We start from the raw sequence: 15690 nt of genomic DNA, 5'->3' as shown, positions 1-15690 counted from the left end.
TAACAGATTTTATCAGTTTTGCATGCTTCAAAGATTTAGTGCAGCCGGGACTGTACCTGTCCTTGAAGAAGCGCCGAAAGCCAAAAGCTACCAGTTTGAGAGAGGCCTCGATCACGAACGTGGACGTGAAGAAGTAGTTGCAGTACTTTAATGCAGTCTCCAGAGACTGGGAGTAAGAGAGGTGAAAGATGGACAGAGAGGTTAGAACTGAGACAACAACAGCAGACAGTTAATATCACCTCTCCCGTGACCTATTACAAGCACATTTGTTATCTTTTTTCACGCCAGTAAAATGGTTTTTTTATCAGTTCACTGAAGAATGAAGCAAATAACACAGCAAGTTATGAGAATTGTTGTTCAGTGAATCCGTTTTGCCAGAGTCAGCAACATTTGCACTTGCCAACAAATTTCTTTTAATAGAGGAGAGCTTAATTGAGACAGACAGCTAAATTATGTCACACTCTAGGGAGAAACAGAGAGCATTTTTTCTACTACGCTGGTATTAATGAGTCAGACAAAAAAAGGGCTACACAAGTCAAACATTTGTAATGTTCAGTGCACATAATTAAACCAGATTATCCACAACAAGTCTAATTACATATTAACAAAGCGTGTGTTGAGAGGTAGTAGAAATTTGCCATTTTCAAACAGATGTTTGGACTTTAACTGCATAACGATGCTATTTTAAATGATCTTTGTAGATTTTTGACTTATGGTAAAATACTTTTAGTACTAGTTTTGAAGCTGAGACCAAACAGAGAGTGAGTTGGTCATTGTGCATGCCTTCATGCTGACAATTGGTTGCTAGAGGATGTTTCTGGTTGTCTAGGTAATGTATTTTCAGGGCAGATGATTTCCTGTCCTCTCATTGGTGGTTGCTTCAATCAATTGCGTTGAAGTTGAGAGAAGTTTAATTCAGAACCTCCTTTATTTATTTTTTTTACCCATAAGTCATTTGAAATCAGCGAATGCTATTGGCCATCTACCCTCTCTGGTCGCCACAGTGCTACAAAATCACAGCTTAAAACACACAGATAATCAAGACCAGAAAATACCTGAAGGATTTCCAGAATTAGTCGTGTTAATCTATAAGGTTAAGCATTTTAGGATGTCTAAGGAACTTGGAAAGAAAAGCGTCTGGATTTCTTGAAATTTCTTCTCATCTGAGAAGCTTCTTCAGTTTTAAGAGCAACTGGTGGAGAGTCACAGATTTTAAGCCCTATGGGACTGTCCCCAAAGAGGGTCATGGACCCCCTATTGATCCTCTACCTAATCACCAAGGCCAAGGTGTAAAAATAGGTCAGAATCAGCCAAGGTTTTGGGTTTTTGAGCCCAATGCGAAACCTAGCCCCCCCCCTATCATGTGATTTCCTGAGGTCAAATGGCCCAGGATCTGAGCGGGCGTTAAGGCGCCTACACATTGGCGTCCTCGAAAGAGTGACCTTTAGATGCAGATGGAAAAGCCGAGTCTTGTCTTGTCGAGGTGGCTCCTCTATGCTGTGCCGTGCATTTATGAAGTGGCTGTATGGTCTCTCCGATGTAGAGGTCTGAGCGTTCCTCGCTACACTGTACAGCTTCTCGGATGAGAGGTGAAATGTCTTCAAGAAACTTAAAGAAGTCGAGACCTTTCTTTGCAAGCTCCTTAGACTATGATGACCTGGATGATGAAAAAGTGGCTGGGGAGTTTCTTCCCTGTTTTCTGTTTTTATACCAGGCAAAACTAACTGTCCATAGCTTTATAGGACTAGGAACAATTTTGTTTGTTCAGGTTCAGATAAAGGAAAAAAATAACCGTTATAACTTATTTTATAATATAGATCTTTTTCAAAATGTGTTTTTGTCAGGTTACTTTACTGTTAAAGCTCTTACAAAACCATTCATTTTTACAGCAGTTCTGCTCTGAAGACAAAAATGTAATTATTTTCATTGTTAAACGAGTTAAGTCAAAGGCCAGTGTTTTTAACTTTTCCACTTTAAGCAGCCTTTATAATACCATTTCAGCTACATTTCTTTCCTTTATTCCCAAAGGGCTTCAGTCAAGTGTTATGTAGCCATAAACCCTGCAGTTCTTTGACGATAGCCTCGCATGTGTGGGCGATAGCCTTTGGATGTCAATGGCAATTCACACAGTCAACTGAAAATAATGAGCTCCGTGGGCTGTCTGTGTACAGCTATGTAAGTAGCTAATACCTTATATGTTTGCCACAATTGTCTCTCAAGATAAGAACATTTTCAGCTCAACACTGAGACCGAACACCACGACAAGTCGTATACAGCCTACATGCCACAGGTCAGAAATGTGAGAGGAAACAGTGGGGGCAACACCACAGGGAAAGATCCTGACTGATTTGAGTGGGTTGCTCTGGTAGTTTCATTTCCTCCTTAGTGATCATATGTTAAACCATTTGATTATGCTATTTCATTAGGGTAGCAAGAACATGGCATAAAAAAGTCAACTGTTACCATCCATTTAACACGTGAAGAGCCTTTTCTTACTTTTTTTATATTCCAGCACTTCAAGATATGCTTTAGTTTTTGGCAGTATTTATTGCTGATTCAGAGCAGCGGGCTGGCCACTTCCCTCAGGAAATGGCAACTTTTAACCATCAACACCTACTCAGAAGCTTTTGATGAGACTGAGAAAGAAACAGCAGATTTGTTCAAAACATCGCTCTATCCTCCTCAAGCAAGGCTGTCACCTGTGGTTGGTCGTAGTGCTCCAGAGACATGGTGATGACATTAATGCAGATAATGAAGGTGATGACCAGGTCCAGGTAGTGGCTGGTGCACAGAGCATGGATAGCCAGGCGTGTAGGACCATAGGATGCATAGTAGGGCAGCTTCTGTGCCTCTGGATAGAGGAAGAAAAAAAAATAAGACAATTAGGGTTTAGGGTCAATGAATGAGAAGGAAAAATGACAGAAGGAAAACAAAATGGGAGTGAAAGACAAATTAGAAAAATGTAGAATAAAACAAATGACCAAAAAATGACAAAATACCAAAAAAGAAAATATACAGACAAAAATTTTTCATTAAACAAACAGTGAATAAAAGCTGTACACTCAGTCTTGAGTTACGCCTTCTTCATACTTTGCTTCCAAGAATCTAGGCTATATTTGTAAGTGGTTATGAGGCTTTCTTCAGCCTGAGGATCTTTTATTTGGACATTGGCTGCTTTTTCACTCATTTATAGTACAGTACTAGTTTTGTTTTTTTTTTTCTTTTTGTCGAGCCGCTTAACGCTGACCTATAAATGATTCAAGCATAAAACAGACACCTACCTCAAAGACTGCGGAATATTGCATCTACATATAACATAAACTGAGAACCCATTTTAAAATGTACCTTTAGAAACTTTGTTACAAGCAACCTGTCAGAAAAACATTAATTTGATCCAATCCAGCCAAGACCTGACACAAGACATAAGATCTACTTGCCAAAGTTACCAAAGTCCCATCAGAAATGGTCTCAATGGTGGACTGGCTGTCAAGAAGTTACTTTTAAGGAGGGGAAACGGGGAGAAAATGTCTGAGGCATGCTAAATTACACAAGAACTGGAACACAAATAAGTGGCAACAGCTCTTCTAGAGTGAAGAATCCAAATTTGAAACCTTTGGTTCAAATTGTTGTTGTCAGTATATACGTTGTTCCACCACGCAATGCTATCTGGAAGGTTCCTGTTTACCAATGGCTTAAATTTTCAGGAAGTGGTGCCAAACATACTGCTATAATGCTGGATAGAAAGAAAAAAATAGAACACTATCAGTCATGGATTGGCCTCAAGGCTTTTACACAGTAGTGAATTTATTCCAAAAGAGGGAAAGAATAATGACGCTCAGAGCAGCTGAAGAAAAGTCAGACACTGAGATAAACTCTGTGCTTATATAAAGAGAGAATTTGATAAATGTGTGAGAGAGGTTAAGTAGCTTTAAATGAGTTGAAAAAATGACTCATTCAACGTCATATTATCATGTGTAATATAAAAGATCAAATTAGAAGTCTTGGGCATATGCCACGTGGATTTTACCCAAGGAGTGGAGACTTTAAAAGATTGCATCTATTAAGTTAAACATATACTGTATATAAGATTTCGGAAACTGGAAGTATGAGAGAAGAGGTGAGCATTTTTTATATAATAGACTGTATACCGTTTGCATCTCTTTGCTAGATTTTCTCTTTATTCTTCTGTACACTCAGTCTTTGTTCCTCTCCCAATAGATTTTTGGATCTCATCAGTCCTCCTCCTTCCATGTATGTTTTTTTTCAACATGACTTGATTTTTTAAAACCGTCCTTTTTTACTTTCTTTTTTATTTCGTTAAATTTTCCGTCTCATCTTTCTGCTTTTCTTTATTAATTATTTTCCCCTCAATCTTTACAGTGCTTCAGGCACTCAGCTCCCTCCCAACTCCTGCGTATCCCACGTTCACCCTTCAGCTTCTTCCTGTTCTCTGGATCTTACTTCTCCTTTTCTTCTCCATGCGACGCTGGCGTTTCTCCTCACGTCTTCTGGCCTCCTCCACCTCCTGGTGCTGCCGACATTTGTGGAAGTTCTCCACGACCACACCCACAAACATGTTAAGGACGAAGAAGCTGACAATCAGCAAAAAGGAGATGAAGTAGAGCAGCATCCATGGGTTGTTGTTGATCATCGGCTAGAGGACACAGGGAAATGTAACATTAAAAAAAGGTAGACAAAAATAGGAAAACATAAATAATCCACGGGTGAGCTCAAAGTACCTACTTCCAGCCACCTCTGAGCAGCCTCATTTTAATCTCAATAAAAAAAAATACTATGAATGGAAAGTTTAAAGCCCTTTTCACAGATGTACTCAAACTTTTCTGACTTTTTTCTTTCCTTTTGAGTTTGTGTGATGCGTTAATGGGCAAAACGCTCAGCTAATAATCTGGTGCATTCACCTTTATCAAGTAGGGGTCTTGTGTGTCACCAGACAGTTTCTTAAATCACTACATAAAGCTTACAGCAGTATTCAATACAGACTATTTCCTGCTATGTGCTTTATGTGACCTGATTAACATCTGAAAATGGAAAGGTTAGTTGTTGATGTCCAGCGGCCCGGTTGTTTTAGCTGGTATGTACATGAAATATGGTGATCGCTGAGAATCACTTCCAGGACAAGTTTGACACTGTTCTAAATGTTTAGGGTTACACATCTATTCAACTCGTTTTAATAATAATGATAATAATAAATTTTATTTATGAGCGCCTTTCAAGTCACCCAAGGACACTTTACAATAGGATAAAACACTTAGTAAAACAATGGCAGAATAAGAACAATAAAATACAAGCACAAGATAAAATGAACAAACAGTGGATTCACAGTGAATATGCAGATTTGAACAGATGAGTTTTGAGTTGGGATTTAAACTGGGGGAGAGAACCAATATTTCTTATTTCAGGGGGCAGAGAGTTCCACAGCCTGGGAGCAGAGCCGCTGAAAGCTCTGCTTCCCATGGTGGTGAGGCGGAAGGAAGGTACAGTAAGCTGGATAGAAGAAGAAGAACGAAGTGAACGGGCAGAACAAGTGGTGGTTAACAGGTCAGAAAGGTAAGAAGGAGCGAGGTTATGAATGGCCTTGAAGGTGAGCAGAAGAAGTTTGAAAATTATCCGGAATTTCACAGGGAGCCAGTGAAGTTCCTGAAGAACAGGGGTGATGTGCTGGTAGGAGGGGGTTCTGGTGATAATGCGAGCAGCAGAGTTCTGAACCAGTTGAAGCTTATGGAGGGATTTTTGGGGGAGACCATGCAGAAGAGAATTGCAGTAGTCAATACGGGAGGTAACAAGACTATGTACAAGAATGGACGTAGACTGGGTGGAAAGAGAAGGAACCAATCTGTTAATGTTACGTAGATGGAAGTAGGCAGAACGGGTGAGATTATTGATGTGAGATTTATAGGAAAGTGAACTGTCTAGGATGACACCAAGGCTCTTAACCTGAGGAGAAGGGAAAACTGTGGAGTTATCGATGGTGAGTGAGAAATGGTTTGCCTTCAAAAGGTTGGATTTGGTGCCAATAAGGAGGATCTCAGTTTTATCCTCATTGAGCTTTAGAAAATTAGAGGTAAACCAGGATTTTAACTCGGATAGACATTCTGTAAGGGAAAGAAGGTGGGAGGGAGGAATCAGGTTTGCAAGAGAGATATAACTGGGTGTCATCAGCAAAACAGTGAAACTGAAGATCAAATTTGCGGAAGATGGTATCTAGAGGGAGGATGTATATTATAAAGAGAAGAGGGCCTAAAACTGAGCCTTGGGGTACACCAGAGGTGACGGGGAATAGACGAGAGCGGAATGATCTTAGTTGAATAAACTGGGAGCGGTCGAGGAGATATGATTGAAAACAGACGAGGGGTGTGTCAGAGATGCCGAGAGAGGAAAGTCTGCTTAGAAGGACAGAGTGAGAAATGGTGTCAAAGGCTGAGCTCAGATCTAAAAGGACGAGAATGGTGAGAAGACCAGAGTCAGCTCCGATTAGAAGATCGTTAGTGACTTTAAGTAGAGCAGTTTCGGTACTGTGACATGAGCGAAAACCAGATTGAAATCTCTTTTTTGAGAGAAAAGAATACATCTGACACTCTGTGTCCATATTCAGTACAGTTTGAAAATCTGGGGACTGTCAGCAATCTCAAAGGATGACAGTAAACAGAGGAATAGGCAGAGAATGGAGACAACGTGGGTTGATTGGATGTGGAGGTAGTTTTTGGGAGAGAGTCATTAGAAAACAAAACAAAAAATAAAGAAAAAAAACTCTGAAGTTCAGTGACAATAAAGCTGGAGATGAGAGTCAGATTTTCAATTTGGGGGAGCGCTGAGAGCTGAAAGCACTGGGTGGAGTGTAAATGGGATTAGTCATTCAGAGCCATGTTGGACTGCAGTGAGGGTTCTCCCTGAGGCGAGGAAACTGAATCATCCAGAATAATGCCCACTCTTTTTAATAGATTCTCTAATAGATTTTCAAATAAACCAATTCTACAAGGAACGTGTTCACTTTGTAGCCACTATAGAAGACTAATTTGCATCACGTTATTGGATGGTGTTGTCGTCTGTGTATATTATTTGTGGGGTTAAGGAGACAGTAAGCAGCGTGTTCTCCAATTTAGGAAGCAAAGATACATTTTTAAGATCGTGACTGGCCTCAGGTGTGATTGTTTATTAGAACGTTTTAGCTTCCATTAGATAACTATAGTATCTCTGATAGAGCATTCAAGCAAAGCTCCTAATTTCACATTCCAATTATAGCTCAACTCTCACCTTCAATCATAATTTTAAAGTCTTATGTGAAACTAGTTATGAACAACATTCAGCTCACATAACATTCATTGGAGGGAGTGTGGGTTAATTAAATTTAAAAAAAGGGTATTTGCATTATAGCAAAGACACAGGCAGTGCACTTAAAAACAGCATAATAGGGACATTGGAGTAAAGCTCTTCAAATAAAATATACTAACAAAGGGATCTCAGAGGACTGGGCCGTCACATTTAACCGTTTCATGCATGACAACCTCAATCTGGTTAGTATTTTTAGTCATCTTTAAGCATGAAAAAAGATTTTTGAACTTCATTTTTTTAAACATGTACTTCTTAAAGAGTTTGTTACATGTCGACTTAGGTGGACATCATACGTTTTGACTTATGAATTTGGTATGGAGTGACACATCAGTGTCCAATGTAGTGGTTTATGTGCAGGTATACCATCAACACTGACACAAATACAAGAAAGCAGCCTTTGAACAGCTGTCCACTGTAGTGACCACTATGTGTGAAAGGGTTAAATGTGATTCCAATGATAAAATCCAGAAGGAGAAGGTGATGTAGAAGGTGCTGCTCCTACAGGAAACATTTGTAGTATTGCAATGATATGAACAGACGACACTAAGACACGTCCCTGTGGAGGAGATCTGGGAACATCCAACTGGGTTGAATATTCAGAAGACCAGAAGGAGGAATTTTATATCCCATCTGTTAAAGAAATGTGGGATTCCCTCAAAGAGGTTTGAGTATGTAGATGGAGATTTAAGCAGGCATGTGGGCCACTCTGCTTAGTTTACTACCACTGAACAGTGAACCTGACTGACTGAATGACTGACAGACAGACAGATAGATAGACAGAAAAAGCTTTTAAGTATCTGGATATAAAACAATGAATGTGATCATTCGCATTAGGTAAATACAATGTCAGGTGAACTGCAAAACCTGATATATTATACCATATGTATGTCAATACAAGTGAAATAAAAGTATTTCAAAATGCTGAAACAAGCACAGCTTTTCTGCTTCCACAGGAATTAAGACGATAAGTAGCAGCAAGATGCTGCAAATCAAACACATCTAACTGATCATCATTAGGTGTGAGAAGAGTGTAGACTTTCTTTTTACTATAACCACAAGCATGAGCATAGGTATTTACGGTAATATTATTTATTACCTGCTGGTCAATTCCCACTGCATCTAGTCCATGGTACATGATGTTGACCCAGCCATCTTTTGATGCCAGCACAAACAGGGACATAAGAGCCTGAAAGGGACACAAGCAACAGCATGAATAAACAAAGCAGGGGTCTCCAACTCCAGTCCTCGAGAGCTACTGTCCTGCAGCTTTTAGATGTATCCTTGATCCAATGCACCTGAATCAAATGAATGGCTTGTTACCAGGCCTTTGCCAAACTTCATCGCATTCATGATTCAATCATTTGATTCACTGTGTTGGACTGGGGATGCATCTCAAAGCTGCAGGACCGTAGCTCTCGAGGACTGGAGTTGGAGACCCCTGATTTAGACCCATCCAAACAAAACGCTAATAGTATAATGGGCTAAATCTAACAGCTGGCATTTATTAAAAAAAAAAAAGACAAAGAAAAGATGTTAGTAGATCAAACCACAGACATGAAGCAAAGTACTTTAATCGCCTAGTGCTCAGAGCAACAAACATGAACTGCTATTATGTAATAGACATCAGTGGTACAATATTAAAAACATTAATTAGCATTGTCAGCCGTGTGAGTCCTTCCTCTGTTATTCTCCACCTCTTTTTGTTGTACGATGGGATGTTGTAGCTAACTGAAAACCATCTCTTCTATTGTGGGCAAAAGGCACTTTACATTTCTTTTTTCGCATTCATGAATCAAACTGTCGCTTTTTCTCCAGCTTTAAGACCATTTAAAGGATCGACAGCATAGTACAGTGTCTCTGTGTGCGGTGTAGTTTGTGTGTACTTCTAGGGTAATATGTGGGAAACAGCCCTGCCAGGATGCCAAGCATACACTGTATTCTATCTCGTACCTGTCCAAGGTTGTCAAAGTTGTATTTGTGGTGAACCCATCGATAGTTGGCAGCCAGGCAGTCAGATTTATTGGTGATATTCTTCACATCGAGACCCACACAGTAGTAGAACTTTCCTTTGAAAAGCTTTGAAGGAAAACAGACACAGGCAGAGGCACATGAAGATAAATCACGACAGAGCAGTGAAAAAAAAAACCTTCTCTGCATAGCCACTTCTTTCACTCGGTTTTTGAAGTCATTTCACAATTAGTGTTTGTAACTAGTGCATACATGGAGCTTTATTGAAGACTCCACGAGCGCTTGATATCAACAGTGTGGTTTTCCTCCCGAGAAAAGACGTTTTTAACTCTCACTCACACTGAACATCAAAGAGGGATGTGGGTAAAAGAATGCATAACAGCAGATGCAGAGAGAATGACATGAAATGAAGTGTGCAATAGCAGGGTGGGATTGACAACCAGGTGCAAAAGAAAATATGAAAATATAAAGGAGCCAGCTGTACATTTTCCATACTTGCAAACTTGCTTGTAGAGTTAAAAAGATAAACTAGATTTTGTGATGATATTCCCTTACTGATTTAAAAAAAAATAGCAAGGCAGAAGATGTTAGGTGGAGGGCAACTTGGACTTGGACACGAATATGTTTACCTGAACACCAAGGATGCCAAAGATGATGAAAAAGGCACAGCAGATGAGGACAATGTTGCCGATGGGCTTGAGGGACGTGATTAGGGTCTCGACCACCAGCTTCAGTCCTGGAGCTCTGCTGATCACCCTGTAGGACAAACAGGTGGAGAGGGATGGAAAGATGAAGAAAGAAGGAAGAAAAAAAACGACACACAGCATCTTTTAGAAGCGAAAGTAAAAAGAAAAAGAACAACGTGACTGCAGAGCTTTTGTCTAAAACACTGCGGTCATTTCAGTCACTTTTCTTTATGCTGGCATCCCAAAAACTGCCAATAATCTATTTTGTTATCTCAAGAAAACAGATTAATTTAACTCGCCAGCTGACAAAAGAAAATTAAAATAAGAATAAACGTCTGATTTCTCAAGATCATTTCTCCCAAGGAGATAATTTCGGTTTTCAGGATCCGACAGTGCAGCCTAGGCGGAGTAGTCGAACGCAGATTCACTGAGCGCTCAACACAGACAGCATCGTCAGAAGGAAGAGCGCAGGGCAAGCTAGCGAGACAGAAGTTAAGCTCACCTTTTAACATGGACCTCCCCCACTCTCATTCAGATCTGGCGTTTGGAATTATTTTGGTTTTCATGTGACATATGACCCTGAAGGTAAGCGAGTCATGGACTAAAGTAAAACAGTATGTTGGATGTGCCACGCAATGCTCAATTACATGGGTGGGAACTAGTGTGTTAGCGCAGTTAGCTCGTTAACGTGTTGGCCGTCTAGCCCCATGCACGGGGCGATCGGCGGTAGCTCGTTAACGGAGATTTGCCGTGTTGTGGAACACAACGAATATGACTGCACATTTACACCACATCATCCTAGTGCAAAGACAAGTGGAAGCAGAAAAAAAACAAGCAAGCATGCTACTAACTTTAGCCGAGTCATTTAGACAGCTGTTAGCACATGATTCTCCTTATGCTGCTGAGAATATAGCCCAGAAGAAGCGGATAGTATAGCTTTTATTTTGGAAAGAGACATTTCTCTGTAATAAACTCTCTTTTACAAAGATGAGTGATTCCTCAATCAGATACAGGGCTTGCAATATCGCTAGCCCGACGTCCCGGGGCTAGCGATTTTTTCAGTCGGTTTACCAAAATCTATCTCTTCCCTGCCCGTTGGGCTATTGTAGGAAGGAAAAATATATGTCAATGCTTTTGCATTCTTTCAGAAATGTAGCTGGGTAATTTTGTCATTGGCATCGGTGAGCCACTGTCAATATGTGACATATTGAAGTCGCGTTTGAATTTGCGCTTGTTTTTTTGCTTTCACTTTGCAATCGCGCGAACTGTGTATAGAGAGCGACAGCACTGATCTGTGAGTGATGATAATTTGTGCACCAATTCCTCTGACATCGTCTTATTAATCGTTAGCTTACTATGCAAACATGACAAGTGAAATCACCCGCAGCTTAAACATGTGAGAGGTTGATCGCGCAGAGAATCGCTGAGCTTATGTGAGTGCGCGTGTAAAAGCATTTCAGTTCTGCTGAGCCAAATAAGACAGGTCAGGGTGAAGAAGTGACAGCCAAAGAAAAGCTTACCACAAAACGGAGAAGTTATGACAAATCAGACTATAAGGCAAAAAGAAAGTGCAGCTTTATGGTTTCATGGACAAAAGAATTTCTGTGGCTGCAATATGACGAGCTAAATAACCAGGGCTGCACATAAGTGGTCCGCAGGTGCGCATTCGCTGTCAAAATAAAAAACACGCACAAGGGTTAGGGTTAAATTTAAAAACTGTACTTTTGAGTTAAAATATATATTTATAATTTTAATAAATGACAAATTAAAAAGGCATGAACATTTTTTTTGTATCGAAAAAATATCGAACCGTGACACCAAAGTATCGAACCGAACCTCTGGACGGAGATCTCGGATGTTGTTCCTGGGATCTGTTGGAGCCACTCGTCCAGCTTGGGGGTCACTGTTACCTTTACCTTCCACATCTTCTCCAGCTCTTCTCTGGGCCCTTCGTTCTTCTCCAGCTTCTTGTGTTCCTTCTTCCTGATGTTGTTGTCATTCAGTATCGCTACGTCTATCACTACGACCATGTTCTTCTTTTGTGCTGCACTACTATGTCTGGTTAGCCATCACCAATTTGTCCATCTGTATCTGGAAGTCCCAGAGGATCTTAGCTCGGTCATTCTCCACCACCCTTGGAACAACTGGGACTTGATAACCAATCTCAGATGGGGGTGATGATATCTCCCCTCGGACCTGTCGCCCTGAGTCCCCCTTGCTGCAGCATTTGTGTTGTACCTCTTATTTTATCAGTTTCTCAGATCACTAATTAGGAATTTTGTCCCACTCTTTTTAAAGCATTTCTCAGTCCTGAGTCTGAGATGTAGCTCTTGTTTTTTTGCAGTTTCTCACACTGCTTCCTCCTGGTGAATCGTTCTTGCAGTAAAATGATGCAAAAGTGCTTGTGTGACTGGGTGATGGAAATGATTCCAAATTGTTTGGAAATGGTCTCACAACCGTTCCTAGATACAGTCCCTTTTTATGAACAATGTTGATCAGGTTTAATGTTTCAGGTAAAGCTACCTAATGCTAAGCTAACTAAGCTAAGTGAGTATTATTGATCTTCAGATTGCAAATATTTTCCTAAACTGTCCTTTTCCTTTTTAGAAACCATCCTGATGGGGCATGCAGTGGGGAAATGTGAAAAAATAACCGAAAGTCCTTCAAACCTGAGAGGACGGAGTGTCCTGAGCAACCTGAGCACACGGAGAACCCCGAGGATCTTAGCCCCACCCGCCATGGACACTACGATGTCAATCAGAGACACGAAGACCAAGAAACCATCTAGAATGTTCCAGCTGCTTCTCAGATAGGCAGTTTCCCCCAAATACAGACCCATAGACACCACCTGGGGAGATGAAGGGAGAAATGATGAGGAAATGCAGATGTGAGCAGATGTACACAGGCACACACACTCTTTGATATTCAAATTGCTTACTTAGCTTCTCAAACAGGTATTTCATTTCATATTGGACAGGAGAAGAGACTTAAAAAAATAAAACAGTTGGTTTGTAAGCGAAACTGTGGTTAGAAGGGACACAAGGAAAGAAATAAAAGGCAGTTATTAAAAGAAGACCAGGCAGAAATCATGAGCATACTTCAAAGTGGGAGTAGAATAAAGATTCCATAATGAAAAGAAAACCCTATTTGTTTGTGCCGTTAATCAGCTTTCATGTTGACACCGAATCTTGCTGACCACTGTGACTGGAGCAAAAGTCTATGAATAAAACTCGAGGAAAATAGTTTACAATTTCATTTAGATGTAGAGTAGTCTGCACTGCTGACAGTGCAATGTGCTACTTCAGCAGTCTGGCCAAATCTTCTTATGTCAGGCACTTCCACATTTCGGCTTTACTAACTGCCCGGACACAGAAGCCCAAACATAAAGAAGAGATGTTCGTCGAAATCGAGGTATGAACGTCATGCAGTTGTTTTTTCTGGTTGATTGTTCTATCAACTTCTAGTTACAGCGAGATGGGAACTCACAGTCGTAGGAAAACTCCTGAACTACAAAGAAAGGAAACGAGTGAGGTGGGTGGGGAAGATCAAGAATCTTGTATAAACTGTGGGAAAACTACCAGCTGGTGGAATGAAAGACAGACATAAGGGCAAGTGAAAAACCCCTGAAGTGGCTCAAAAAGACATTTGGAAAGTTTGGGGGAGAAGAGTTGACTTTCAAAGAAAAGTTGCGTGGCAGATGGGTGTAAGCCACATCATTTGACACCTGTCAAATGCTTTCATGGGATGGAGCAACTTCGGTGTTGCTGTCATTTCACAGCAAAACTTGCGAGACGCAGAAAATATAACTAGAGCCAGATTCTGGAACGCTTTTACATTATATTCTGTATCAAGTAAAGTCTTTCAGGCAGAGCATTTATTTTACTATTTTACTACAATGATCACTGTAGGACAAACAACTCCAGCTGCTTATCTCAGCTGTCATTATGTGTCCACACCACATCAAGTTATCGATGCTTACAAACATTTTTTCTGGTCAGTCGGTGCTGTTTTTGCCACTATTAGCTGTGAGGAATGGGTCACTTTTAAAGCCAGGCTCAAGTGGCTTCACCAGGAGTTTAAATTTCTGGCATTTTTGTGGTGGCATCATTTTCTGCCTCAAAATAAATAAATAAATACGTTTAAAAAAGAAGAAGAAACTTAGTGTCACTCAGGACAAAAAAAAAAGGTAGTTTGACAGTTTTACACCACCAGCCTATCATAGCTGTGTCCAACAAGAATCCTTTTATTATTACTTGTTATTATTATTATTACTTATTACTTGTTATTATTACTTGTTACTTTTACATACACAATATGTAAAAATTGTGTATGTTTCTGTTCTGTGTCTTTGTGTCTTGTGTCCTGTTTGTTTGTATATGTGTCTTTCTTGCTGCTGTTACACCCAAATTTCCCCTTGTGGGACAATTCAAGGATTATTCTATTCTGTTTTGGCTGGAGCGTCACATCAGTACATTACATGCAGCTTCATCTCTTTTTAGTTTATTTTTAGGGCTTTTTCTCACTTTTATAAGACGTGGGCTGCTGGACTTGGCCTTGTGGCATGTGGTCGCCTGCTTAACCACTGAGTGAAACCAGAGCCCTAATTGGCACCTTTAAAATTCACCATTACAAAAACTCAAATGACAGAAACAAAACAAGAAACACACTAAATAAAAATATGGGAAGCCTGTCCTTCAGCTAACGTGGTGTAAATCATGACTGTGAGTATATATTTTGGGGATTAACACAGATGAGATATGTACAGCAACAAGTTGGTCATGTCCTCTGTGCTCGGTCTATGTTAATGCTTTGAGAATTACAAATCAACTGTTATAGTATTAATAGCAGCCAGCAACACGGAGGCCCCCGTGGGACTACTGGAGTGCTGTGGACCTGCCATTAAGCAGATTAAATACGATAATAAAAATGATAGTAGGTCTATTGTCAAAGCATACTTGTCTCCTCTCACAGCTGTTATCCAGCTCACAGCTTTACAGTAAATTCATTTCTTATTTACACTCAAATTCCAATTGAAATTTAGCTGAAAACACTGTAATTGTTGCTACAGCGTTTTTTAAATGGATTGTTTAAAAAGGAAGCTCTGATTACACCTACAGGAGCTGCTCACACACAGAAACCCAGGTCATGAAGCCCCCAGTGCACATTTTCTGTGCTGACACTCACAGAATCAGAAACCCTTTAAACAGAGCCGGTCTGGAGTTTCAGTACTGGGGTAACTGGGATCTAACAGCTGTATTAGCCTGTCATGGATTTGCGCCTCAGTAAAAACACAAAATACTTTAACACAATACTTTAACCATAATGATAAGCTGAGCATAGTTTTAGTACACTATTTCCCACTTTAGCCTTCCCACACTACAAACCAGCTCGTCCCTGAGTGTTTGACAGAGACACTGCTGCCTGCTCTGTTCTCGCGCTCTCTTAGGCTTTCTACAAGTGTACGTGAAACAATGAGGAGTTCCCCAGAGCCATCTCCCTTCAAATTGAAGTCATGTGCCAGCACACATTAACAAGTTAAATGACTTATTTCCAGTTTTTCTGAAGCTTTATTTATTTATTAAAAAAAAACATTTTTGGGGGAAATAGTACTCAGGTCCCCTGATACAGAACGCTCACATGCTGTTTTGGGCAACTCCTCGTTTCTCTGAATTTTCAGTAATGGGGG

General features: G+C 40.3%; 1 protein-coding gene across 3 annotated transcripts in view; it reads right to left on the bottom strand.

Moving 5' to 3' along the window:
• LOC113024643 (voltage-dependent T-type calcium channel subunit alpha-1I-like) overlaps positions 1–15690 on the bottom strand; it is a 264807-nt gene that overhangs the window by 41933 nt on the left and 207184 nt on the right. For all 3 annotated transcript variants that reach the window (XM_026171859.1, XM_026171860.1, XM_026171858.1), the window contains 7 exons: positions 12674–12852; positions 9948–10074; positions 9301–9426; positions 8447–8536; positions 4462–4654; positions 2700–2851; positions 57–166 (listed from right to left, as the gene is read on the bottom strand). In XM_026171859.1, coding sequence (XP_026027644.1) covers positions 57–166; positions 2700–2851; positions 4462–4654; positions 8447–8536; positions 9301–9426; positions 9948–10074; positions 12674–12852 — 977 coding nt within the window. The remainder of the gene's footprint in view (positions 1–56; positions 167–2699; positions 2852–4461; positions 4655–8446; positions 8537–9300; positions 9427–9947; positions 10075–12673; positions 12853–15690) is intronic.

The sequence above is a fragment of the Astatotilapia calliptera genome, chromosome 6 (genome assembly GCF_900246225.1).
Source record: "Astatotilapia calliptera chromosome 6, fAstCal1.2, whole genome shotgun sequence".
Lineage (NCBI taxonomy): Eukaryota > Metazoa > Chordata > Actinopteri > Cichliformes > Cichlidae > Astatotilapia > Astatotilapia calliptera.
This window is presented reverse-complemented; position numbering and strand designations above follow the sequence as displayed.